At 52.8% G+C, this 24,587-nt stretch overlaps 1 protein-coding gene across 2 annotated transcripts in view; it reads right to left on the bottom strand.

Moving 5' to 3' along the window:
* The window catches only part of SLC12A5 (solute carrier family 12 member 5), a 43,668-nt gene that overhangs the window by 11,753 nt on the left and 7,328 nt on the right, over window positions 1-24,587 (bottom strand). Inside the window, exons 2-12 of one of the 2 annotated variants that reach the window (XM_021689205.1) lie at window positions 15,271-15,353; window positions 9,599-9,693; window positions 9,151-9,282; window positions 8,676-8,822; window positions 7,207-7,261; window positions 6,583-6,713; window positions 4,889-5,130; window positions 3,939-4,150; window positions 2,165-2,335; window positions 1,763-1,861; window positions 1,562-1,619 (exon numbers count right to left, since the gene is read on the bottom strand). In XM_021689205.1, coding sequence (XP_021544880.1) covers window positions 1,562-1,619; window positions 1,763-1,861; window positions 2,165-2,335; window positions 3,939-4,150; window positions 4,889-5,130; window positions 6,583-6,713; window positions 7,207-7,261; window positions 8,676-8,822; window positions 9,151-9,282; window positions 9,599-9,693; window positions 15,271-15,322 — 1,394 coding nt within the window. In that variant the 5' untranslated portion in view covers window positions 15,323-15,353. Of the gene's footprint in view, window positions 1-1,561; window positions 1,620-1,762; window positions 1,862-2,164; window positions 2,336-3,938; window positions 4,151-4,888; window positions 5,131-6,582; window positions 6,714-7,206; window positions 7,262-8,675; window positions 8,823-9,150; window positions 9,283-9,598; window positions 9,694-15,270; window positions 15,354-22,787; window positions 22,909-24,587 lie in introns of those variants that run through there. The other variant, XM_021689204.1, reaches the window with a different exon arrangement.

Here is a 24,587-nt window from a genome sequence, read left to right as displayed (position 1 = left end):
AGGCTCTAAGGAAGCAAGGGGGGAGACAAAGCTCCTAATGCCCTGGGCACTTTCCGTCTGTGTGACCTTGGGCAATTCATTTAACCTCTCCTTGCCTCAACTTTCTCAGCTGTAAAACAGAATCTTATAAACCCATCTCATGTGATTGGTGACAAGATAAAAGGAGATAACACAGGTAAAATGCTCAGCACCATGCCTGAAACCAGATCCTAAGAGTGATTACGGTAAATGGTCAATTGTGTAATATTACATTAACCTGGTAAAATCTCTTAGCTTGTTAGAACCTGTGTCTCCATCTGAAAAATGGGGTCCTGACCTCATGGTGTGGTCATGGTCGTGTGGTATGAGAATCAAAGAAAAGCATTTTCTAACAACGGCATTATCTTAAATTGAAAGATGCTGCCTTGGTCGGTAGAGAGAGCCCTGTGACTGGAGTGTGCAACCAGAGGTTATGCTCAAATGGGCCATTCCTGAAGGACTACAAGAATCAGATGAAGGGTTTTACTGGATGACCTGCTGAATCCCTTGCAATCCTGTGGGAGGTCTATGATTAAATGAAATAAGTGGAGATTAAGTTGCCCTCAAAAGTGAGTAAGTGTAATATATGCAAATTGTCCATTTGGCCAGGTCACTCCCCTACTTAAAACCTGTCAGGGTGCCCCTGATTTTCTATAAAATAAAGCTCTAATGTCCTGGTACCAAAAACCAGGCTTCCAAGACACTCCAGCCTCATGTCCCCATTCCCCACCTTACAGAAGCCAGGACAGCACCATGGAAACTGTCTTCTGTGAAAAGACCTCCTACTTCACCCTGCTGGTGGTGCATGCCCACACCCTTCAAAAGTGTATGCTCCAGCAGCTCTGAATTGCTTATAGCTACAGGCACCCACGTGCACATGCAAGCATGCACACACACACACACACACACACAGCTGTTTCTCTCCTCTACCTTTGTTCATGCTGTTCCCACCGCCTAGAATGTCCTTCCTACTCCTAGTCACCTAAGTAATCTCTAATCAACATTTAAAGTGAGAAGGATAAATAAGAAAATGTGCATGAGGCACTTCCAGCATCACCTCCTCCTCCCCAGCCCCCTGGGGACTGGACTGCAGTCTCTTGTGCACTACCAGAGCCCCCATACTTTACTTTATCCCACTCCTGATGCTCTGCATTCCGAGTCTGTTTGTTGAGTATGGTTACCAGCCCCCAAGAGCTCCTTCAGGACAAAAAGCATGGGTTATTTATCTTTATTCCCCCCAGAACTCTGGACAGCGACCAACACATAGACATCTAGGAAATGTTAAATGGGTTAATAGATTTTAAAGAAAAAAAAAAAAGGAAAGTAGCATTATCCTCAAAAAAAAAAAAATGAGACACCATCCAAGCTTCTTGAGCAATATAAAATATAATATAAAAAGATGAATTTGCAAGCAATCCCCTGTGATCTCCCTCCCACAAGTCCCTTTGCACGGGCTCAGCACTCCCTGCTGGGTCTGTTTCCCAGAACTTGGCCCCCTATACCCACCACCCAGGACAGAATCAGCCCTGATTCCCTTACTTACTTGTCCCGCAGGACGACTCCCTCAATGCAGGCCCCAAACAGAACAACGGAGCTGATATCTGTAGCAGAGGATGAAGGAGAATCCCCAGGGTGACATTCCCCCCTTTCTCCTCCCAAGCTAGCTGGGTAAGGCAGCGGCGGAAGCTGCCCTCCCTCCAGGCCTCCCCGCCCAAGGTGGTCCCAGCCCAGCAGTGCAGGATACAGACAGCAGAAGTGGTGGCAATGGCCAGAATGGTGCCAGTGGGAATTGACTTCTGGGCATCCCGTAGGTCCCCGGAGCGGTTAGAACCAGCCATGATCCCTGTGAATAGAGGAGCAGCTAGGACAGGGTCCATAGGAGACCAGACAGAACAAGAAGGAAGGACACCAGCCCTGGAGTCGGGAAGCCTGGGATCTAGTCCTGGCATACCAACTGGTGTGAGAACCTGACCATATTGCTTGGCTTCTCCTGGCCTTAATTCCCTCATCTGTGCAATGGGAATCCAGATTGTTGGCTCCTGCCTATGTGACGAGATTGTAGGACTAAGAAATTCCCCACATCATCATTGACTCTCTCTACCCATCACTCCCAGGCAGAGTCCTCCCTCTCTGAGCTCCCCTTCACCTGTGACTGAGGGGAAGTAGATGCCAACCAGCAGGGTGAAGTAGGAGGTCATATCGCTGAAGACATAAGGATGGTCCATGTCGACAGGGGCGCCCTCTGCCAGGCCCACCGAGGGCATCCCACGCCTCTCCACAATCACCCCTTTGGTCAAGTAGGAGCTCCAGAGGTTCTCTGTGGGAAGAGACAGGATGCTCAAGAGAAAGACCAGAAGTCAAGGTGCTAGAGCTCTAGGGCCAGGATGTGGTGTAGGCAAAAAAGAAGGGTCAAGGTCAACCACTTCTCACTCCCCTGGGGGCCTTGGTTCTATTTTATTCCCACCAACATTTCCTAAGCTCCTGCTTTGGGCCAGGCCATGTGCAGATCTAGTCCTTGCCCTCAAATAGTCCTGTCTAGTGGGGTAAAAAACATATAAAGACCTATCTCAGACTGATTCAATATTCCCAAATTGATCTCAGCACCCAGCCTCCTCAAATCAGCTCCTTTTCTGTATCCCTTATCTCAACAAATGGCACCACCATCAATTCAGACAGCGTCACTTTGCCTTCAACTGCTCCCCTCTCCCTCTCCATTTCAAAACCATCTCCAACTTCTGCCCACCATCCCTTCTAAATATTTCTCAGATATGTCCCTTCTCTCCTGTCCAGGGTTCCCTCACTTCTGCACTATTGACATTTTGGGCCAGATCATTCTTTGTTATGGAGGGCTGTCCTAAGCACTGTAGAATGTTTAGCAAAATCCTGATTTCCATGCATTAGATGCCAGTAAAAAGCATCTAGTTGTGATAGCCAAAAATGTCTCCAGACATTGCTACATGTCTCCTGGGGGGGGGGGGGCGAAACAACCATGGGGGAGAACCACTGCTCCACTCCCACTGACATCACTCCATCACTCTAGGTTAGAAAACCATCATCTCTCATCTGGACTCAGCATTGGCCTCCCCCTGGACTCCCTGCCTCTGTCTCTCTCCCTTTTACCTCATCCATATTAGCAGCCAGAATGAACCTTTAGAAATGATGAGCTGACCATGTCCATCCCTTATTTGAAACCCTTTGGTGGCTCCTCATTGCCCTCAGGACATGGTTCAAACACTTCAACATGGCTTCCAAGGCCTGCCACAATATGGCTTATACCAGCCTCTCTGACATCATTTCTTGCCCCTCCTTCCTCTGTACTTTATGCCCCAGTCATACCAAATTATTTGTGGTTGGAAGGACACAATATGCTCTTCTCTGTCTGCATGCTTTCAGGCAAGCTGTTCTTCTGCCTTAATTCCTTTACTCCCCTAGTATAACTCAAAATCTCTTATTTTTCCTTCAAAATCCTCTTCAGGTGAGTCTAGGAAGCCTTGTCTTGCCACCTTATACCATGACCACTCCCTCCCCTGTGAGGTCTCTGTTCATTGAATGCACATCTACTCATACCGTAATTTATTTGCTAATACATCTGTGTCTGCCATTAGAGTCTTTGAAGCCAAGGACTGTGACTTATTTATGTCATATTCCTGGTGCTTAGCACAGTGTTGGACACTAAGTAGATGCTTAGTGAATAGCTGTTAAACTGATGACTTTCTTTCCTACTAGGTGGTAAGATATTTGAAGGCTCCCTTTCATCTCTGTTCCTTCATGATGCCAAGGACAGGACATGGCCAGTGTAGGTGCACAATTAAAACCGATGGCCTTTAAGTGAATCCCAAGGAGAGTTCCTTAATCCTGACCGTTTAACCCACAATCCCTGTAGTGTTCCCTGGACACCAGCCCTCTTCCCTCCCCCAGACCTTTGATGAGGCCACTGGCAGCGCCAGGGATGCCCTGGATCTCCGTGACATTGTTTCGGGTGAAGTATTCATCACAGGTGGCGTTGAGGAAACGGGAGGAACAGAAAAGGCCCCAGAGCCGTGTGGTCACCGTCTCATTTCCTTCCCAAGCCAGCTTGGCACAGACATCAAAGCCATGGCGAGACAGTGTGCGGTTCCCCAGGAGGCAGATCCTAGGGAGAGAAACAAGGGAGGAAGATGGGGGAGGGACATAACCTTGCCTTGGCTTCACAATAGAACCACCGGGGGGAGCTCTAAAAAACACAGATCCCAGGGCCCCGGATCCAGAGATTCTGATGTAATTGGGATGGAGCCCAGAATGGGTGTTTTTTCAAAGCTCCCCCAAGTGATTTAGTAGGCAGCCATCCCAAAGAAGCACCGTTTTAGTGCAATGCTATGTTTCAGCACCATGGACAGCAGTCTCTGTGCGTCATCCTGGCAGTGAGATGTAAGGGAATTTGTCCTTAAGAAAGAGGCAGAACCCACAGAGATCTGTGCCCCTAGATCCTCTCTTCTATGACCTCTCCCATGATAGAGAAGGTGTCCAACACTAGTAAGTTGTCCTATTCCAGGAATTTGTCCCCACCCAGGAAATGCTTCCCTAACATAGAGAGTCATCCCTTCAGAAAGCGTCCCACTTGGTTCTTCCTTCCTAAGTCCACCCCACCTGCAAGGAGTTGACCCTCACAGGGGAAACTCTGCCCACCTCCAGAACATATTACCCCACCCTGTAGAGATTCCCCCCAAACCAGGAGAGATTTTCCCTCCCAAGGAAGTTTGCTCTGAATCCACAATCACTCAGATTCTGAGAGATGAGGAGAGGGAGGTTGGCAGAGGCTGACGTTGCAGACCCTGAAACCGAGCCAGGAAGGAGGAGGACAATGCCTTAGGCTCAGAGCAACAGCACTTACGGGAAGTTGGGTGGGTCGAAGGCAGATTTGATGACCCCGGCATAGATGGCCAGGATGGAGAGGATGACACAACCCAGGAAGACAAGGGCAAACTTGTTGACATACTTGACGCCCACAAATACCACAGTGGCCATGCAAGTGAGCACACAGGTGCCATACACACGCATATTGTTCAACATAGCTGCTGCCTCCCCACTGGCATCTTCTGCCTTAAAAATGGCCATAGCTGGGAAGAGGTAAGCCTGTGGAAAGGGGGCAAGGAGGTCAGGTGAGTGACACAGCAAGAACCAGCTAAGAATCACCCCCAAGGATATAACCCAAAGTGCCGAAGCACTTTGGAAAAAAATATGCTCATCACAGCATATTTACAATAGTGTAAGACTGGAAATGACATCCACTGATAGGAGGAAATGTGATCATCTGTATTCTTTTTGCACATGTGTATTTTCTAAAATTTCCATACCAAATATTAATGTGTTTATATTTTTAGAAAAGTTATTTTCACTTGTAAATGATATTTACAAGGGGAGTTTCTAGTTATTTAGGGAAACCTATAGAGTTCTATTTTACAAAGCAGAATACAGTATCACATAGTAAAACAAAACAAAACAAAAAAATAGAAGGAAATACACCAAAATGTTAATGGTGATTTTCTTAAGTCACGGAAGTCTACTATTATCTTCTCAGAATTTGGCTCCTTGGGTCATTTATTTGCCATCCATCCTCCCTGCCCCCATAGTCCTCCCTTTCTGCCCCCAAACCAGAAGCTGCATCTTTTAGTTCTAGTTCTCCAAGACAGTGTGGTAGAGTGGACAAGCACTGGCTTTGGGGTCAGAAAGGCACAGGTTCATATCCCTTCCACATGTTCCTTAAAATCCTTGAACTCTGCTTTCCTCATCTGTAAAACAGGGACATTATCTAACCCATAGAACGGTTGTAAGGATAAACTAAAATGATAAATTGCAGGCCACGGAGCCTGGATAAGGTAGGGCTTAGGAAATGTCAGCCCCACTTTCTATATACCAGGAAACCCTCCTCAGCTCCCACCTCCTCCTGGAGGGGCAGGAAGAGCCAAGACCCACATCAGCAGCCTCTCCTTCAAATACTGCCCAGCAACCTGACTTCTTCTCATCAGTCACTACTCCTAATAGCTCTCTTCATTCAGCCCCCTCACATCCTTCTTCTCTTTTGCAACCCACTGGTCATCAGCCCTGGATAATGAACATCTACAGAGAAATGAGAACAGTCCCAGGCACATGCTAGGCAATCACAAGATGCAGCTATTGTGTGATATTGGTTTTATTATTTCTACCATGATTTTACTCTTATCGACCCACCTCTGCCACTTGGTAGCTGAGTGACCTTGAGCAAGTCATGTCACCTCTCTGAGCTTCTCATTTGTAAAATGGGCATAATAACACTTAATCCTCATGAGGATTCAAGATAATGACTGTAAAGCAATTGGAACTCTGCTGAGAGCACAGTGGGTGCCCAATGAACGACAGCTGTTCACGTTACGTAATTACTGTATCTTGTCTCCCCAGCTAGACTGTGGATTCTTTAAAGACAGAACCACATCTGATTTCCGTTTGGCCTCACTGAGGGCTTGGACCTCTCCCTAGGAGGTGTCCAGGGAGCATTGGTTAACTGACTGACAGCCTGGAACCCCACACCTCCTCCTCGGCCCCTCTCACCAGCAGGATTTCGATGGTGCCCAGGATGTACATGGCCCCAGCAAAGGTAGTGCCCAGGTAGAAGCAAAGGCCCACGGCGCCCCCAAACTCCGGGCCCAGAGACCTGGAAATCATGTAGTAGGAGCCGCCCGCTGCAGAAAGAACCTGGTGTCAGCGAGAAGTTCAAGGGGAGCTGGACTGCCACTGGGGGCGAGGGGGCTCAGGGACAGAGATGAGAAAGGGGTTGTTCTGGGCCTCACGCCTTACAGGCTGCAGCCCTAGGACTGGTGGGAGACTCAGCCAGCCACTCTGAGTGGATTTTGCTGCACTAATTACCATGTTGCTAATTACCCCTCTAAGGAGGTCATGGCTCAGAAAAATAGGATGACAGAGAGGAGGGTCTCAGGCAAAGGGAGATCTCACATCGCCCTGTTCAACCCCATAAACTGCTTCCCTCCTTTCCCCTTAATACCACTGTCCCCACCTACCCCACCAACATCACAGCCCAGCCCCCACGTTCACAGTATTGTCTCTCTCGGCCCTGACGGCCCATAAAGCCTACGGTCCTATCCTTCCTTCCAACTATCCAGACCCCCCTCCCGACCATCCAGGCCCCATTCCCCTCCAAGAAGCCCCATCACATACCAGGTACAACACCATTGGTTGCAATTGCACTCATGGAGATGGCCGTGAGCATTGTCTGTGAGGAGAGAGATCATCAGAGTGGCAGCTAGGGCGGGGGCTGCATTGCCCTGGGTAAAGGCCAAACCTTATACCCCATAAACACCTGCCAAACCCACAAGTCCTTGCTGAGCTTCTCCCTGGTCCTATTCCAACTTCTACTTCTGCCAAAGTCCTTCTTGTCAAGAAAACCTCTTATTCACTACGCACATGGAAGAATCACAAGCTACTTGTGCTCATCAGAGAGCTCTGGAAATCCCAGCTTGGCCTCTGACCAGCTGTCTGACCTGGGACAAGTCACTTCACTTCTCTAAGCCTCAGTGTCTTTATCTAAAATATAGGTTTGCTGTGTTCCTGCCTAAATGCATACACTGAATCTGATCCTGAGCAGATACGTGACAAACCCAGACTGAGGGACATTATACAAACTAACTGATCCATACTCTTCTAAAGTGTCAGTGTCATGCAAGACAAAGAAGGAGGAGCTGTTCCAGATTAATGGAGGCTAAAATGAGCTCATAAATGAATATGAACGTGATCTTGAATTTTCTTCAGTTACCGAGGACATGATTGGGACAATTGGTAAAATCTGAATAAGGCCTACAGCTAAAACATGATTAGGGTGTCACTATTAAGACATCATTAATGTCTCAATGTTAGTTTCCTGGTTTTGATCATTGTACTGCGGTTATGTAAGGGAATGTCCTCATTTTTAGTAAACACACGCTGAAGGATTTAGGATAAAGAGGCATCACGTCTGCAACTTGCTCTCCAATTCGGCGGGGGGAAGGGTATTTACAGAGAGGATGGAATAAATACAATAATATGTTAACGTTTGTTCTACTTCTGCAAATTTTCTGTATGTCTGAAATTATGTCAAAATAAAAGTTAAAAAGAAATAAAATAAGCGTACTAGCATCAGTCCTGGCTACCATACATGCAGAGGTGGCTCTAGGGTCACGTGCGAGCAAATGGAAACGTGACGAGAGGTTGGTGTTTCGTAAATATTTGATTTTTTAGGGAGGATGGAAAGGATTCTGTTACAAAGCTGTTTGTGACACATACTCCCATTTTTTGTGAGCCTGGGCCAACCAAAATGTTAACGACTGCGGTTTTCCAGGTGCATTTGGTTTCCTTCGGTACGCCTATCTTTTTCATCAATTAATCTGCATTACTTGTGTAATTATACACACACTCACTCACTCACACACACACACAAACACAGATCCAGGTGAAACCTGGTTAGTGGCCATCAGGGACCAGCCTGTGAGAGGCAGGAAGGACCGGCCAGACCTAATTTACTCTCAAAGATCATACGCAGCGGTTCCTATAAAAAGCTCAGGTCTCATGCTTCCCCTCCTCCCTGCCCCCACCCCAGGTCTCTGCTCTGCCCCAGCGGTCAGGGGGGTGGGGAGGGGGAAGGTGTCACTCACACAGGAGCAGCAGATGAAGACCATGCAGAAGGCCTCCATGATGCCTGCAATGCCCACCACCCACGTGAGTCGCAGGAAGAGGATGACACCGAAGATGTTCTGCAGGCACGGGAGGTACACGCCCATGAAGGTGCCCATGCGTGGGGCCTGCCGAGGAGGCCAGCGTCAGTTCATGCAGCCCCTAATCACTGCAGATGCCCCAGACCCACTCCTCCCGGTTCTCCATCCCCCACTGTCCTCCTTACTCCACCCCCATCCCTTCATCCCTCTTCCCTCTGGTGCTCACCCCCCTTCCCTCTCCCCTCCTCCTTCCATCTCTATCCCTCATCTCCCAACCCTTCCTCACTCTCAGCCCCTTACTCCTAGCCCTCTGCCTCCATCATCCATCCCTTCAACGGACACTCTTTTGTATCGCCATCCTTTGTCCCCTCCACCCCTCCTTCCTCCCTCATTCTTTTTCCCCCAAAGTCCTCACCTGCACTGGCTTCTTTTTTCCACCCTCATTGTTTTCTGCCTCTTCATGCTCCCTACTTCCCTGGGGCAGGTTGGTATAGTTGGCCAGGCCACTGAGCAGGGAGGACACCATGGGGCTGGTGTCCATCTCCTCCTGTGGAGGGAGGGTGGCAGTGGTAAGACACAAGGGCCTAGGGGAGGGACAGGCGAGCTCCTTCGTAGGAGGCCAGGAGAGATGGGGGCAAGGATGGCAAACCACTGGGGCTGGGATGCCATGGGGAAGGAGGAGGAATAGGCATGGAAAACAGGGAAAGAGGATGGCGGGGTAAGGAGAGGGAGTAGCAGGGGTGACGGGAAGGAGAAGGTGGACCTGAGGAGGATGTGGAAAGAAGGACACCTCCTGAGGGAGGGAGGGATGGCAGATGAATGGGGAAATGAACTGGAGAGGGGGGCGCACCCCAGCAACCCACCTCAAACAGGGCCATGTTCTTGCCATCGTACTCCCTTCCCTTCTCTGTGTCAGTGCTGTTGATGAAGGGGCTGCTCTCCTTGGGGTTGCCATCACCTGAGAAGGCAGAGGAGTTAGGGGTCTAGCACCAGCTGGTTGTCATCCCTTTGCTTGTGCATCCAGCTGTGTGGCCACTGGAACTCTCTGAACCTCCGTTTCCACATCAGAAAAAGCTGGAGCTAACAGTAGCCCACTGCAGTGTTTTCGTTGGCAGCACGTATAAAGAGCCCAGTGCACTCCCTGGCACATACTACGTTTTTAATGAACATGTGAGTGCTTCCTTGCTCTTGGGGGTCCTTCTTCATTCACCAGGGCACCCAAGACTCGCCGGGTTCCCCTCCTTGACCATACCTGGGACCATGCTGGTGTTCTGTGGTGGAAGCATGCTCTTTCCCAGAGGCAGCGATAGAGAATACTACAGCCAGAGGCCCAAAGGATACTCCATCTCTTGGAGAAGTGACCCATTTGGCATCTTCTATGCTCCTCATGCATCTTCCATCAACACATATTCACTGGATCTCTCCCATGTGCCAGTACAAGCATGGGGAGGGAGCGGAAAGTAAACACAGACCAAGACACTGTCCCTGCCCTCAGGGAACCCACAGGCAGGAGAGATAAACTAGTATCCAGGAATTTCCAACCCAGAGTGGTAAATTCTGTGATAGAAGATGAACAAGGGACTGTGGGAATATAGGAGAGGCATTCAGCCCAGCCTGGGAGGTCACGGAAGCCTTCCCAGAGGAAGTGACGAGTAGGCTGAAAACTGAAGGATGAGTAAGAGCTAGACTGGGAGGGGAGGCGGGAGGATGTTCCAGGCAGAGAGAACAGCATGTTCGCTGTCCCAGAGGGGAGAGTGAACAGAGTGGGTCAGAAATGCTGAAAGAAGTTTCATCTGGCTTGAGTCTGAGGAAGGGGCATGGAGAGAGGGGCTGAAAGGTGGAGACTGACTTAGGAAAAGATGAGCCTCGGAAGGTGTGGGCTGGGTTCTTAAATGATTAGCAGACCATATTAAAGGTTTTGGCCTTCATCCAGAGGACAATGGGAAGTCATCGAAGAGTTTGAGGCAAAGAAGTGCCGTGAATGGTGTCCTGTTTTAGAGCAATCACTCTGGCCTTTAGATGAAGAATACAGACGCTAGTTTGAGAATTTAAGCAATCCAGGCAGGGGCTGATGATGACCCAGACCAGAGCAATGCAGGGCAATGGGCAGACTCAAGAATTACTGGCACATATTTCTATGCCAGATGTTTGGGGACGTGGGAAGGGGGAATCTAGGGTAATGCCTGGGGTTTCTAGCATAGGTTAATGGGTGAGTGATGGTGCTATCTAATAAATGGGGGAAGAGAAGAGATTGGGGGTGGGAAGATGCTGAATTTGATCGACGGTAAGGTAGAATAGGACACTCAAGCAAGTATGTCCAGAAACCACTTGGATATACAGAGTGGGGCCCAGGAAAGAGGCTGGGCACAGAAAAGATGAGGGTAACCCATGAGAATAGGTGGAGGAAGTGTGTGAAACCGTGCATCTGGATGAGATCACCCAAGGAGAAAGGCTCTTGGGCATCTAGGAAAGGTCCTTTCAAAGAGATATAGGGGACCCCCACAGGCACTTTACCTTGGCTTCAGCCAGCACCCTTTCTCAGTTCCAAGGCTGAATCCCAGTAGTAGACATCTCTCTGGACCCTGGGGAGACTCCCCAATTAACAAATCCCAAATGAAGTTGAGGCCCTATGTATTCTGAATTTCCTGTCCCCTCATCTCCTGTCATGTCTCTCTCCACCTCCATCTTACCAAATCCTCCTCCATCCTTCTCCTCCTTACCTCCTGGAAACCTTCCTTAGTCACCCAGCCTGGGTCCATCCCTAGAGCACAACCTATTACAAATCCAATCTCATCCCTGACTCAAAGTCGTGGAAGGGGGAAGGGATGCCTCACTGGCTCAAGGGACACCCACCACCTTCTCCTGCCATGACCTCCACCTCATCCATCAAGCCAGCAACTCCTGATCCCCAAACTGGGGGGGGGGGGGCACCATTACCTCTTCTTTCTCACATATGAGTTCCTGGAAATGACAGACCTGTCCCCCCAGTGAGAACCTAGCACATAATGGATGCTCAGGAAAAAAAAAAAAAAAAAAAGTCTTTGGAGGTAAATTCCCCCAGGCTCCCTTCCTGACCCCCAGGGTCTCCGAAGAGCTGTCTGGGGTCAGAGAACAGGAGAAATAAAAAAAGAAGTGGGTCCCTCCTCCTTTTAAAATGCTGACAAGATGCTTCATATTCTCACCACACTATGGTGGGAACAAGAGGGTTGGAGGGGGATGAGAACAAATTTCTTGATGGTTAAGGCAAGCGGCTGGGGTCAAGATTTAGGCTCCAGTTCCAGCTTCATTGGCTGTGTCGACATGTTGGGCAAGTCGCTTAAACTCTCTAAGCCTCAGTTTCCTTCTTTGCAAAGGGATAATAACTGTGCTTAGCTCACAGGGCTGTCCTGAGGATTAAGGGAAATAATGCCTGTTGGGTGCGCCTGGCACATAAGCGGAACTATTGCTGCTATTACAAGTACGATTATTATTCATGTACATGGTGCCCCACCCAGCCCGGGCTCCCCATCCCATAGCCCTCCCCAAGCTCCCAGATTTAGGGGCCCTGGGCCCTGTGGATCTGGGTCTCTCTCCCGGCGGCGTCCGCTGGGGGCCAGAACAACCGGACACGAGAGCCCCTTCCCTCTGCCTTTCACGCCCCCTCCCAAGCCCCTCCTCCTTCCTGGGGTCCCGGGGCGCGTGCGGTCTGGCAAGGGGGGCGTCCCGGCCCGAGATCCCGCTACTAGGCAGCCCTGCGCCGGTCTCCATGGCGACCGCGCGGGGCGAGAGCGCAGCGCCTAGCCGAGGCGGCCACGCGCCCGCAGCCGCTTATGTAACGCGACGCGCAGCGCGGAGCCAGGCTCCGGGCCGGATCCCAGGAGGAGCTGAAGGCCGGGGAGAGGGCGGCTCAATAGGCTCGTCCTGGGTCCCGCCCTTCCACCCGCCATCTGGACGGGACGCTAGGCTCCCGGCCTCGTCTGCCACAGGCTGATTTCGTCCCCTCCTTGGAACGGCGGGCGCACTGGTTGCGGGGAGAAGGGCGAGCTTCAGGAGTTCTCAGAGAAGCAGGGGGAACTCGCCCTGAATCCCCAGAGCCAGGACGCAGGCTGATGGGTAGCGGCGAGTGGCGCGCGCGCTAGAGGCAGGGCCAGACTGAGGGTGAGCCCTCTCTGCCTGGCCCCCGCCCCCGCCCCCGCCCCCTGGGAGCTCTCAGCCCGAATCGGCTTTCAATTAAGCTGCGGCGGCCAGAGCTCCCGCGGAGGAAACAGGCGAGCGGCGCGGGCTAAGGAGCCTCCCCCGGGGGCCTGGGGCCAGGCCTAGGGGAATCCCCAAGCCAGATTGGGGGAGTGGGGGAGGGCGTCAGACCTCAAGGGGATAGGGGTCTTCTTTAGTCCAGAGGCTTCTTCTTTAGTCCAGAGGAGCCCTCTTACTCTTCAGGCTATTACCACCTCCCTGAGGTCAGTACCCAGGTCCTCACCTACATCCCCAAGAACATAAGATCAGAGATGGCAGAGGCTCTTGGTCTGATAGTCCCTCTTCCCTCAAGCCCAGCAGGTCCTTAGGGCCCCTTATGACCATCCTGGGGCATCGCTAGGAGTCAGTCTCCCTCTGGGACCCCAAACATCTAACCCAAGTCCTGGCCACTCTAGTTCCAGGTTCCGGACCCTACACAGAGAGAGAAGGTCTCCAGATGGGCCTTCTACACTCAGAGTCTAGAAACTAACTAATGGGGAGTGGGTAGAACCGAAGGGAGTTCCTAGTTCGATCCTGTTCCACACACAGATGCCTCTTTTCTAGGCCTCCTGAGACCCCATGGAAACCCCAAGGCCCAGAAAGGCACAAACCTCAGGGTAGAGAAAGCAGGGGCTAGGGGATCGGACCATACCCTGTGCCTGGGGGGAGCAGAGATTATCTCTCAGCCTGAGCCCTTGTCCTCAGAGTGGAGGCATCTGAAGGGGATCCCAGATGGCAATGACCCCCCCCACACACACACACACAACTCATTCTCTGGGCACCGCGTCGCGATGCCTGAATCTGCCGCAGACTCGACTTTGCCAAACCCTCTTCCCCCGTAGCCTAAGCCTGCTGGGGAGGGGGCAGCTGCTGGATGAGGCAACCCCAGGGTTACTGGGGAGATGGATGAGCTAGCTGGCCAGCCAGTGGTCCAGACCCCTGTATACCACTCAACCTCAGGGAGAAAAAGGGGGTCTTAGACAAAGAATTAGGGACCCTGGTGTCCACAGCCTTCCCAAGCGGCCACTTGGCTCTGACTTGGATCCAGGATCCGGAAGACTTCAAGTCTAGGCTCCCAGTCCCTGGAAGCCCCGCTCTTTCAGTCCTTGGGGCTCTTTAGCCATCCCCCGCGGAGGTCTGCAAGAGTCTCAGCTCAGAGGGTCAAGCAATGCCCAGGGGAGCGTTTGAAGGCGCGGAGCGCGGACAGCCGGAGCGGGAGGCGCGCTAGTGCGCAAGGGACGCAGCGCCGCTGGAGGGTGGGGGGTGGGGGCGGCTGACAGCCGTGATGGATGGCTGAGACCGCTGGGGGGCGGTGGGGGGCCTGGGAGCCCGAGGGGGTGGCTGGACCCGAAGACCTCGGAGCAGGGAAGCCGTGGAGGAGGGCGGCGGAAAGCAAGAGCAGCGAAAGGACTTGCTTCAAGCCCCTGGGCTCCTAGCGAGTCTCCGCACCCACCGCAGCGCGTCCGCAGTGTCCGCGCCGCGGCGCCGGGGATTCAGCGGCTGGGACCCCATTCCTGAGGCCTCACTGGGGAAGCTAGCAGAGCTGACTAGAAAGGCTCCCCCTTGCCCCGCCCTGGCAACCTCACTGTCATCCCAGGGTACCGAGAGGAAGGGGAAAGAGGGAAGAAAGGAGGCTGATCTTGCTTCCCGTCCTGAATAGGAACCCATGGGTACGCGAGAGGGAGAGGGAGATTCCGCAAAGTAGAGCTGAAAATCTCCGGAGGAGGTACGCTTCAGTCTGAGGTCGGACCTCGGGCAGCTTTGGGGGAGGGGGCCCGGATTGCACCAAGTGTCCCCTTAAGGAGACACCGCAGCCTGGACGGGGGCTGTCATAGGGCTCCAACCCCCCCGGACACCTTCCCCCCACCTTTCAGCTGGAAGTCTCAGAGCGAGGGACTGCAGCAGATTGCACCCCCCCACCCCCTCCCCGCGCCGCCGGTCAACGCTCTGCGCCAGGACGCCGGGGTCCCTCCTTGGGGAAAGGAACCCTCCTCCCGCCCGTCGAGGTCCACGTCAGCCCATTCTAGCTCTTCCATCCCCTTCCCACCGCCTCCCCCGCTTAGCTAACCCATGTCTGTCCCGGGCTGTGGGCAACGGCAAGCCCTCGGCCCCCAGCCCTGCCCGGGGCGCGGCGCATTCCAGCACCTCGGACAGCGCCTGGCGCATTCCAATGGAGCAGGGCTCCAGGCCGCCCTCGGCGCCCACCGCCCCGGTCAGTCCCAGCCGCTTCTCTGAAGGAGGCGGCCCCCGCTCTGCCTCTAACCCTAGAGCTGCCTCCTCTCCTCGCCGCCCCCTCCCTCGCCGCCCCCGGGCCGCTGCTTACCGGGGTTGGCTCCCCCATCGCCGTCCTCGCAGTCCGTCAGGTTGTTTAGCATGGTGGCGGCGCGGCGCCGGGCCCGGGGATGGCTGCTCCGCCTCGCCCGCGCCCCTCTGCCCGCCTTCGCCGCTCTCTCGCTCGCTCTAGCTCTCTCTCGCTCTCCGCTCCACGGAGGAAGAAGCTGCAGTGCCCGCCCGCCCGGCGCACACACACTCGCACACGGACACACGCTCACACCCGCGCGCGCCCCCTCTCAGCGGCGGCGCTGCTCACCTCATCCCGTATGCAGGAGGCGTGAGCCACTGGCGGGGTTTTGGGGGGGAGCGCGAGAGGGAGGAAGAAGAGGAGACGAGGGGCTGGCAGAGCGCGGCTGGAGGCCCCCTCGCACGAAAACCGGGGGCTTGCACGGGTGGGATGGAGGGGGTGCTGCGGGGGACGGGGGCCTCGCCTCCCACGAGCAGACGCAGCTCCGCCCGCCCCCCACTCTCCGGCACAGGCGGGGCCGGCACGTGGGCAGGTGCCATCCCGCGCCCTAAAAATAACGGCAGGGAACTAGGTCGCGGCCGCGGGGAGGCGGCCCCGCAGCGGCTGGCTGGCTGGGGGTCTGGGGTGACCCCTAGGGGGAAGGCGAGGAGTACTGAGGCGGCGGGGGTGGGGCGCCATGGAATATGGGTCCCTGGGGAGCCTGTCTGCAAAGCTGGGGAGGCCAGCCCTGAAGAGGAGCGGAGAACCAGATCCTTTCCCAAATCGCTGTTCAAGAGGTTGGAACCGGGGGTGTGTTGAGGCCAGAGCCCTTAACTGAAGCACTGTGCTGCCCCCAGGGGGTTCAGGGTCACTGTGCTGAACTGTCTGGCTCATCCTGTCTTAAAATGGGAAGAGTGGAACCTGAGGAGTTGCAGTAAACCCTCTCATTGTGCTTAGACTGAGTCCTAGCATCTCACCCCCAAGACAAATCCCAGTAGTCCACAGACAGGGACCCTCTGACTGTAGAATGACCCTGGGAAGGAGATGTGGTGAGGAGGAGAGAAGGCGGCAATGAGATTCCAGGGATGGCTGACTCCTCACTGAGGATGGTGCAGCCTGGAGGGAGGGCAGGCTGGTAGGAGGCTGGCCAGTAACAGTGGGGGAGGGAAGAATGAGGCCGCCAGTTGGTTTGGGACCAGATTTTCTCCTGGGGTGGGAGTGTCTAATCCCCTAATCCAGGATTGCTTTCTGAGGATTCCAGAGCCAGCATGCTCTCTGTGTCCCTCCCCCTCCCCTGACACCAGTCCTCCAGAAGCTTGATTGTCCTAGGACCTCTCTGGGACAACCCCTAGAATCCAGACTTGAGCCTGCAGTGGAGACATCTCAGGAAGCAGCAACAGAGGTTTGGACACTTTGTGTCTCTGGAAGATCTAAACATCCAAGGGTGAGAGAAGGGGAAATCATTTTCAGAACACCCTGGCCCCCAGCACTGGCCCTCTAAGTTTCAGGAGAGTTCTGGGGCTGAAGGGGATCACATCAATCATCTTATCTAATGGACAACTTTCATCTTACAGATGAAAAAGCTAAAGTCCAAAGAGGAGATATGACAGCCTATGGACACACAATGCCAATGAATGGCAGGATTTGGTCTAGAATCCAGTTTGCTTTATTCTAGTTTAGGACTCTTCCTCAACATAAATTCTTTTAAAAATTTGTCCTGCCTTCAACAGAAGGGACAAGGATAGAGTCAAACCAAACTGCTCAGCTATCTCTGTTTCTTGGCTACTAAAAAGGGAACAGGGAAGGGTCTGAGATGAGCTCTTTCCCTTTTCTTGTGGTCAGGCTTCAGAGATGCAGGACTGAAGTGGCCCCTCAGCTTGCAACTGGAGGTAGGCCCAAAAGATCCTCAAGGGTTCTAAAAAGCCGCCAACACTAGAGACCCCATTCTAGGACATGACTTTTCAGAGCCATTGACTGGACCCGCAGCTCAGAGTCCTTGCTCACAATTATCAGTGGCTTCAGATGAGGTCAATCATAGTCTTTGGCAGCTGACAGAAAGGGGCTCTGGAGGGATCCACCAATAAGGTATCACTGCCACTGGGTTTCGTGGACGCTAGAAGGACTTGTTAGGATGGAGAGCTAGCTATTCAGACAAGGTGTAAGAATTGGTCTTCTTAGCTTTCCCAGGGAGAAAAATTAAAGGAAGAAAGAGAAAGAAAGAAAGAAAGAAAGAAAGAAAGAAAGAAAGAAAGAAAGAAAGAAAGAAAGAAAGAAAGAAAGAAAGAAAGAGTGAGAGGAGTTTGAATTGGTGACAGGGGCTAAAAGGATAGCAGATGGAAAGACCCATGCTCAGGAATTTCTAAGCACTCCACTACCTACACACCCCACCGTCACCACCACTCCCAGCAGCATTATGGTTTTCCACTACTCTGTAGAGACAGGTAACACAGCAAAATGTGTGGCACTTTCATATGCGAAATGCTGTGAAATAAATTAAATGCCGAGATTTTTTTCAGCAATCTCAGATCTGGGATGTTCCCCCAGAGGTATTTCCATTCATTTATGGTCCAGAGCCCTGGCCACTCAGGGACTGAGCCCACCCACAGGAGGAACCTAGATCCCAGGGGGGCACAGGTGAAGGTAGGGGTGATTTCTCTTCCCCGGGTGCCCCATCTGCCTACCCTCACTGGAGTTCCTATCTCACAAGGCATGTGGAATTCAAGACACAGTGAAGTTACCCTGTCCTCTGCCCCCAAACTCTGTATTCCTGGGAAAAATTAAGTTCTCCTTCTGGGCTTCAGTATCTCCATCTGCAAAATGAAAGGATTAGGTCACATAAATCCAAGGGATGTCTTCCCACTCTGAAAGCTCTTAGTGCTCTCTCCATTTATCTCAGACTAAGCCCAGACTGAGTAAAGAGATGGCCCCTAAGGGAGACCCTACCCCTTCGATTCACACCCCTTACCTCTCAAGGAGCCTCGTCCCTATTCTGGCTTCAGGCCAACCATCTGCAGTGCGGTTTTGAGAAAACATCATTGCAGACCCTCCTGCACTGTTAGCCTGGCCTTGGCCAGTAAGGTCACCAGTAAGGTGACCCTCAGCTCTGAGCCCCAGGAACATGGCTGCCAGCTTAGCATCCCAACTCCACCCAGAGCCCTAGGAAGATCTAGGGCAAGGGAAACTCATTCAAGCCACACAAGATGCAGAGCTGGGAAGGGGCCTGTTCCTGAATTCTGAATGTCTAAAGTTCACCACCAGCCCTCACCTTTTGCGTCTCAGAGAGAAAAAAATTTCAGGGAAGCTGCCTAAGTGTCAGGATGTGGGAACTGGAAGAGACTTGATAAATTATTTTTTGCCATCCCTCATTTAGGGGGAAATTAAAGTGTAGAAATGAAAAGGTACCAATTTTCATCATGGGGTGAATTTGCGGCAGACTGGGGACTAGAATCCAGCTCCCTGACCTCCAGCCCAGGACTCCATCCACTGAACCAGGTATGAGGCCGTTTGGAGGAAGCTGGAGCCACCTGGCTGGGTCTTCTTTCCACAGGAGGCAGGCACAGTGCTCCTCCTTATGGCTCAGTCCCTATCCATCCTTATCTGCATATCATTACCCCCGTGACCTAACACACCCACCCCAGCTCTGTCTTCCTGGAGCCAAGGCCCTGAACTCCCTCCTTCACTCCTCTGCCCAAACTACATGCCCGTCCTCCAGACCCAAAACCCTTGCAGTGAATTGATGAGTCCAGCGCACAGCACACCCCACACACACAGGGCTCGCCGCAGAGCACGTCAACCACCATTGTCTCCGTGGCAACCAGGGGCTTAATTAACAGGCTGCAGCCCTGTCACCATGGCAATGGCACCCCAACAGCCCCCCATTCCCTATAGATTCAGCCCATCTTTCCTCTTTCTCAATCTGGACCCCCTTTGCACGGCAGCCACCCCCCCACCCCCACCCCACCTGGAGAGCTGGTGCCCGCAGATCGCTCTGGTTCATTGAGAAGAGGGGGGAGATGAGGGGGATGAGAGAGAGAGAGAGAGGGAGGGAGGGAGAGCAGCCCGTCACCATGGCAACTGCAGCCCCGTTCATAACCAGTTTGTTACCATGGAGATTCCCAGGGCTCACCTTGGGCTGAAGTACTGGGCAGTGAGGTTCTGAGTCCCGGCTTGAGGAGGGGGTGACCGGAGAACACCCTGAACAGGCTGGCGATCTCCAAATCAGATATTTATACCAATAACTCAGTGTCATTCTTCCCAATTTACAGATAGAGACACTGAAACATGAGGTTTGGGTATGGAGGAGGCAGAGAACTTCACCCTTCTAGATAATCAAAGAATCCTAGCATTTTTATGGCTAGCATGACCCTCAGATAGCTTCCTGTTCAACTCCTTTATACTACAGATGAGGAAATTGAGGCTCAGACAGGGGAAGCAACGTGCCCAAGGGGACACCACAGAGCCTGAGCTAGAGCGTGGATGGGCTATATTGTGGTCTTGCCCCATCCCCCCAGCGTAAGTCAGCTCCTTCTCACTCCTGGGAACACATCTCAACTCCTGTTAGTCTTAACCAAGGCCCAGGGTTCTTTCCAGTGCCCCGTCTTGCTCCACCAGAAACTGAGGCACAGTGGGAAGTGGTATAAAGGGATGTGAGAATTGCTCAGAGTGGTAACAACTGGCCCCAGGTCCACTTTTGTCCAGCCAAGTCATCATCAACCTCCCCATAGTACAGACGAGGCAACTGAGGTGTGGTGGCTGCAACCCAGGATTCGTGGTGGATTCAAGGATCAGCCTCTGACTTGCTTCTTTCAGCCCCATCAGTTATGTCCCCACTACAGCTGATCCCCTGGCAGCAGGAGGCACTTCCAGAGGCAAACTCCACCCCCTGAGTCCAGAATTAAAGACAATGCTCATACACAAGTGACCTGCCAAACCTCTCCCAACCCTTCCCCACCTTCCACATGCTGCCATTTCTCCCCATGGGCCTGGGTGAGGACAGGAGGTGAGGAACACATCTCCTTGGGGCCCGAAGGCTGACACAAGAAGAGCTGTGGGAAAGATATCACCAGATTTCGGTTCCCCTAGGGAGCCCCTGTCTACCTCCCCATGCAGTGACCTACCAAGGCGGAGGGGCTGGAGGGCACCTCTCAGGACCAAAGAGGTTACAAGTCACCCAAATCATTCTCAAGATGAAACTTCTGATAAACTCATGCACACAGGTACCCACCCCAGACACAGGCCCAGGAATACACACATGCCCATCAACACACTGGAATACAGTGGCACATATAAGCACTGACTCACTGACTGCCCCACAGGTCATCAGAGCTTATGTGGGATGCTCCTCCTTCAAGACACACAAAGACACACACACGCACCCTGCCTCTGCCACAAGCACTCAGCATTCTAGATTCACACCCAGTTTGCACACACACCTGCACACCCCCAAACTGGGAGCCATATTTTACTTCAACATGCAGGATCTTGGAAATGGGAAGACCTATCGATCCCCCAGAAATGAGAGAGAGGACCATCTTATTCTCAGGCCAGGGGATGGGGAATGGGAAGAGAGAAGGCAAGAGTAGAAGAAGCAGGAGCTTCCAGCCACTCCCTCTCTTGTCTGACGAACATTAAGCACCTACCAAGTGCCAGGCTGCGGGCTTGGAACTTGGAACACTAAGACAAAAGGATATGGTCCCCACCTTTGAGTTGTAGGAGCCCTGCAAGTAAATAACTCCCATCCACTGGGACGTGCTCTAATGGTGCAGTGGGTGGGCAGAGGAGGGATGATAGCCTCTGCCTGGAAGCAAGGGAAAGTGAGAAAGGCTTTCAGGAGAGGTGAAATGAACCATAACCTACAGAGTGAGTAGGAGTTTCCCTGGCTAATGGAGGTGGGGAGAGGAACATGGACAGGTATGCCTCGGAGCAGATGAGGAAAGAGTTTGAGCGACAGACTACGGTGCTGCGTTGGCCTTTATCCTAAAATCGATGGGGAGCTTGTGTGGAGGGCGGTTAGGACAGGATCAGAGGCAGGCAGACCAGTGAGGAGGCTGTGGCTATGGCCATGGCCATGTGAGAAATGATGGAGGTTTGTACAGAGTGATGGTGACCAGAAGAGAGAGAAGACAGACTCAGGATTAGTTTTGGGGGTGGGTTGGCCAACATGTGAGGACCAACTAGATCCGGTGGGAAAAGAAAAGGAAGCGCTGAGAATAGCTCTTGGAGTTCTGACTTTTGAAACTCTAAGGATGGAAAGGACATTCATGAAAATGAGAAAAAATGAGAAAGGAGACAAGTTTATGGGGAAATATGAAGAATGGAAGGAGCCCAAGAAATCCAAATGGCCACGTCCAGGAGGCAGCTGGTTTAGGGGCTGGAGGCCTGCGGAAATCTAGGCCTCAGTTTGGTCATCTACACAAGAGGGAGTTCGCCAAAGAAACCCCCGAAAAGGCCCCCTCCAGGGCTGTTGGTGCTTAGCTTTGCTGCAGAGTGAGCTCACCTGCGGCTCAGCAGCGACCCCTGGCGGCTCGGGGAGGCTCTTCCTCCTCCCCGTGCTGGGGCCACTCTGAGCAGATTCGCAGCGTTTCTTCCAGACCTGAGGGGCGCAGGGTCAGGAAGAGGACCCCTGACAAGTGCCCCCTGCGGAGAAGACTGTGAGTGCATCCAGGATACTAATTCTTCACCGAAAGCTAGATGGATCCTTCACCTCCCCTCTTCTGTACCCTGCCTGTAACTTCCATTATTAGACAACAGCAATGGGTCCTCGAGGAGGACGCCCCCAATCTAGCCTGAGCTTGCTCCACCCAACCCTCTTCTGGAGTTGCAGCAGAGGGACTTAAGTGGGTCCCCAAGGGTCGGGACTGGACACCCCACAGAATCCTCCCAAGATCTAGCTGCCCAAAAGTAACTTATCTTTCTCCCATCTCCTCCCCGGGATCCCCAGGCGCTGTCCGCGACGTCTCCAGGGAGGCCGAGAATTAGAAGATCCTCCAGGCCCCAATCACCTGCTGAGCCAGCACTAGCCCCAGCGTCCCGGACTCATTTTACCTCCCGCCGTCGACCCCACCCCTATCCTCCCGGCACAACCCCTTCCTCTCTGGTCCCGCCCTTTTCTGCCCCCAAGCAGAGATAGTCCTGCCTCCTCCCATTGTCTTTGGACCCACCCCTTAATCATACTGCCCTTCCCTTCCCTGGTTTCACCTTCTTCCCTCTGGTCCCGCCCCTTACCCGAAATGACCCCGCCCCTTTAGTGCCCTCCAGTTCAGCCCTCTTTTGACTCTAGCCCCTCCATCACAAGATCCGCCCCTTCGCCTATAGCCCCACCCACCCTTTTCCCTGTGCCCCGCCCACCTCGAATCTGGCCCCTCCCTTCACCATTGCCCATCCAGCCTCCTTCCCTCCCGGCTAGGTCCCAGCTCTTCTCCCTTCTCTAGCCCTTGGCTGAGGCCACCCCACCTCCAGCCCTGGCCCTGCCCCTTCCAAGAGAAGACCCGCCCACCATGGCCCCTCCTCTTCTCTCGCCCCGCCCCACTCCGGCAGGCCCCGCCCCCTGCGGCCTCTACCTTTGGCGTCTTCCCCTGAGAGGTGGCGGAGACAGGCTGCCGAATGCGGGTGGGACTCTAAGTCAGAGGTCCCGGCGGGCGCCGCGGGAGGCAGTGAGGTGACAGTGAACCTGCGGCTCATAGTGCGGAAAGGGGCCCGGCGGCGGCGGTACGGGCCCAGATCGCACAAGTGGCTGCAGCCCGGCTCTAGCAGACAGAAAGAGCGGACTCCCCCCCGTCCGCCGCCCCCCACCGGGCGCGGCGCCGCGCAGGGTCCTAGTGCCCGCTGTGCTGAGCCTCAGAACGTGGCCATTTCGCTCCAAGTCCCTGGGCTCTCAATTCTAGGAAACGCCTGAGGATCCCACCTGCAGCTGAGAGCCGTCCCTACACCGGGGGCCCCAGTGTGTGGCTCCTGGAGCCCAGGCCCACCTCTGCTGGGGTCTCCTAAACACCTGGGTTTTACTCACTCATTCATTCATTCATCGCATCTTGATAGCGCTCCTGGGTTTCAGGCAAAGGTACAAGGCACTGCGGATACAGCACTGCCTGAGATCGACCGGCTGCCTGCCCTGGTGTGGCTTAAATTCTAATGAGGAGCGAGGGGAGAAAGATTGTAAGTGAGCAAACGCATAGGCAAGATAATTTGAGGTTCTGGAATATGTTAAGGAGAAAAACTAGGATCCAGGGATAATGACTAGGGGGAAGGACTACTTTAGAGGGTGACCTAAGAAGATTCCTCAGAAGATGTGATATGTGAGCTGAAACCTCCCTGGTGAGAAGGAGCCAGCCATGCAAAGATCTGGGGGAAGAGCTCTCCAGCAGAGAACATAGCAAGTGGAAAGGCCTTGGGCTGAAAAGGGGCCTGGACTGTTCAGGGAGCAGCAAGAAGGCCAGTGTGTCTGGAACAGAGTGAACAAGAGGTGAGAGTGAAAAGAGATGAGGGAGGGGGAAACGGCAGATCATGTGGCCTCTTGAAGGTTTCAGAGAGGAGCCACTGGAAGTTTTTGAGCAGAGGAATGATGTGATCTGCCTTATATGTTAACGGGATCACTCTGGCTATTGCATGAAGACTCCACTAAAAGAGAGCAGGAGTGGAAACTGGGAGTCTGGGTAGGAGGCTCCTGCAGAGCCTCATGCGAGAGGTGGTAAAAGCCAGACTAGAGTGGTGGCATTCATCCAATTCAAGGTATGTTTTGGAAGTAGAACATACAGAACCTGTTGCTGAATTGAACGTTGTGTGGGATGGAAAGAGGTGTCAAAAAGGACTCCTGGAAACGGTCGCACATTGCTGGTGAGAGCATAGATGGTCAGAACCACTTTGGAAAATTGTTCGATCATATCTGCTCAAGCCGAGCATGCCTATACCTGTCTTCCCAGCATTTCCTCTCTGAGGTATGTACCCTGCCAAAGCACTTGTATGAATAAGTAAGATTTAATACATTTGAATATACAATATCCTACTTTTGCTTCTACAATTTCTCAACACATTTCTAATTGCATCGTTATTTGCTGTACTAGGTATACTAGGTGTATGCCCCAAAGAAATGGCTGCCCATGTTCACCAAAAGACATTTACAAGAATGTTTATTGCAGCATTATTCATAATAGCCTCAAACTGGGAACTACCCAAATGCCCATTAACCATAAAATGGGTAAATAAAAAAATAAATGGATAAATAAATAGTGGGACATTCATACAGCGGAAAACTATAGTGTGAATGAATAATCTATAATTCACAAACAATATCTATGAATATCACAAATAAAGCCTTGAGCAGAAGAAGCCAGATGCAAGAGTACGTACTGTAAAATACTATTTAA

The sequence above is a fragment of the Neomonachus schauinslandi genome, chromosome 10 (genome assembly GCF_002201575.2).
Source record: "Neomonachus schauinslandi chromosome 10, ASM220157v2, whole genome shotgun sequence".
NCBI classification, from domain to species: Eukaryota; Metazoa; Chordata; class Mammalia; order Carnivora; family Phocidae; genus Neomonachus; species Neomonachus schauinslandi.
Note: the sequence above shows the minus strand (reverse complement) of the source record. Positions and strands in the feature narration are given on the sequence as shown.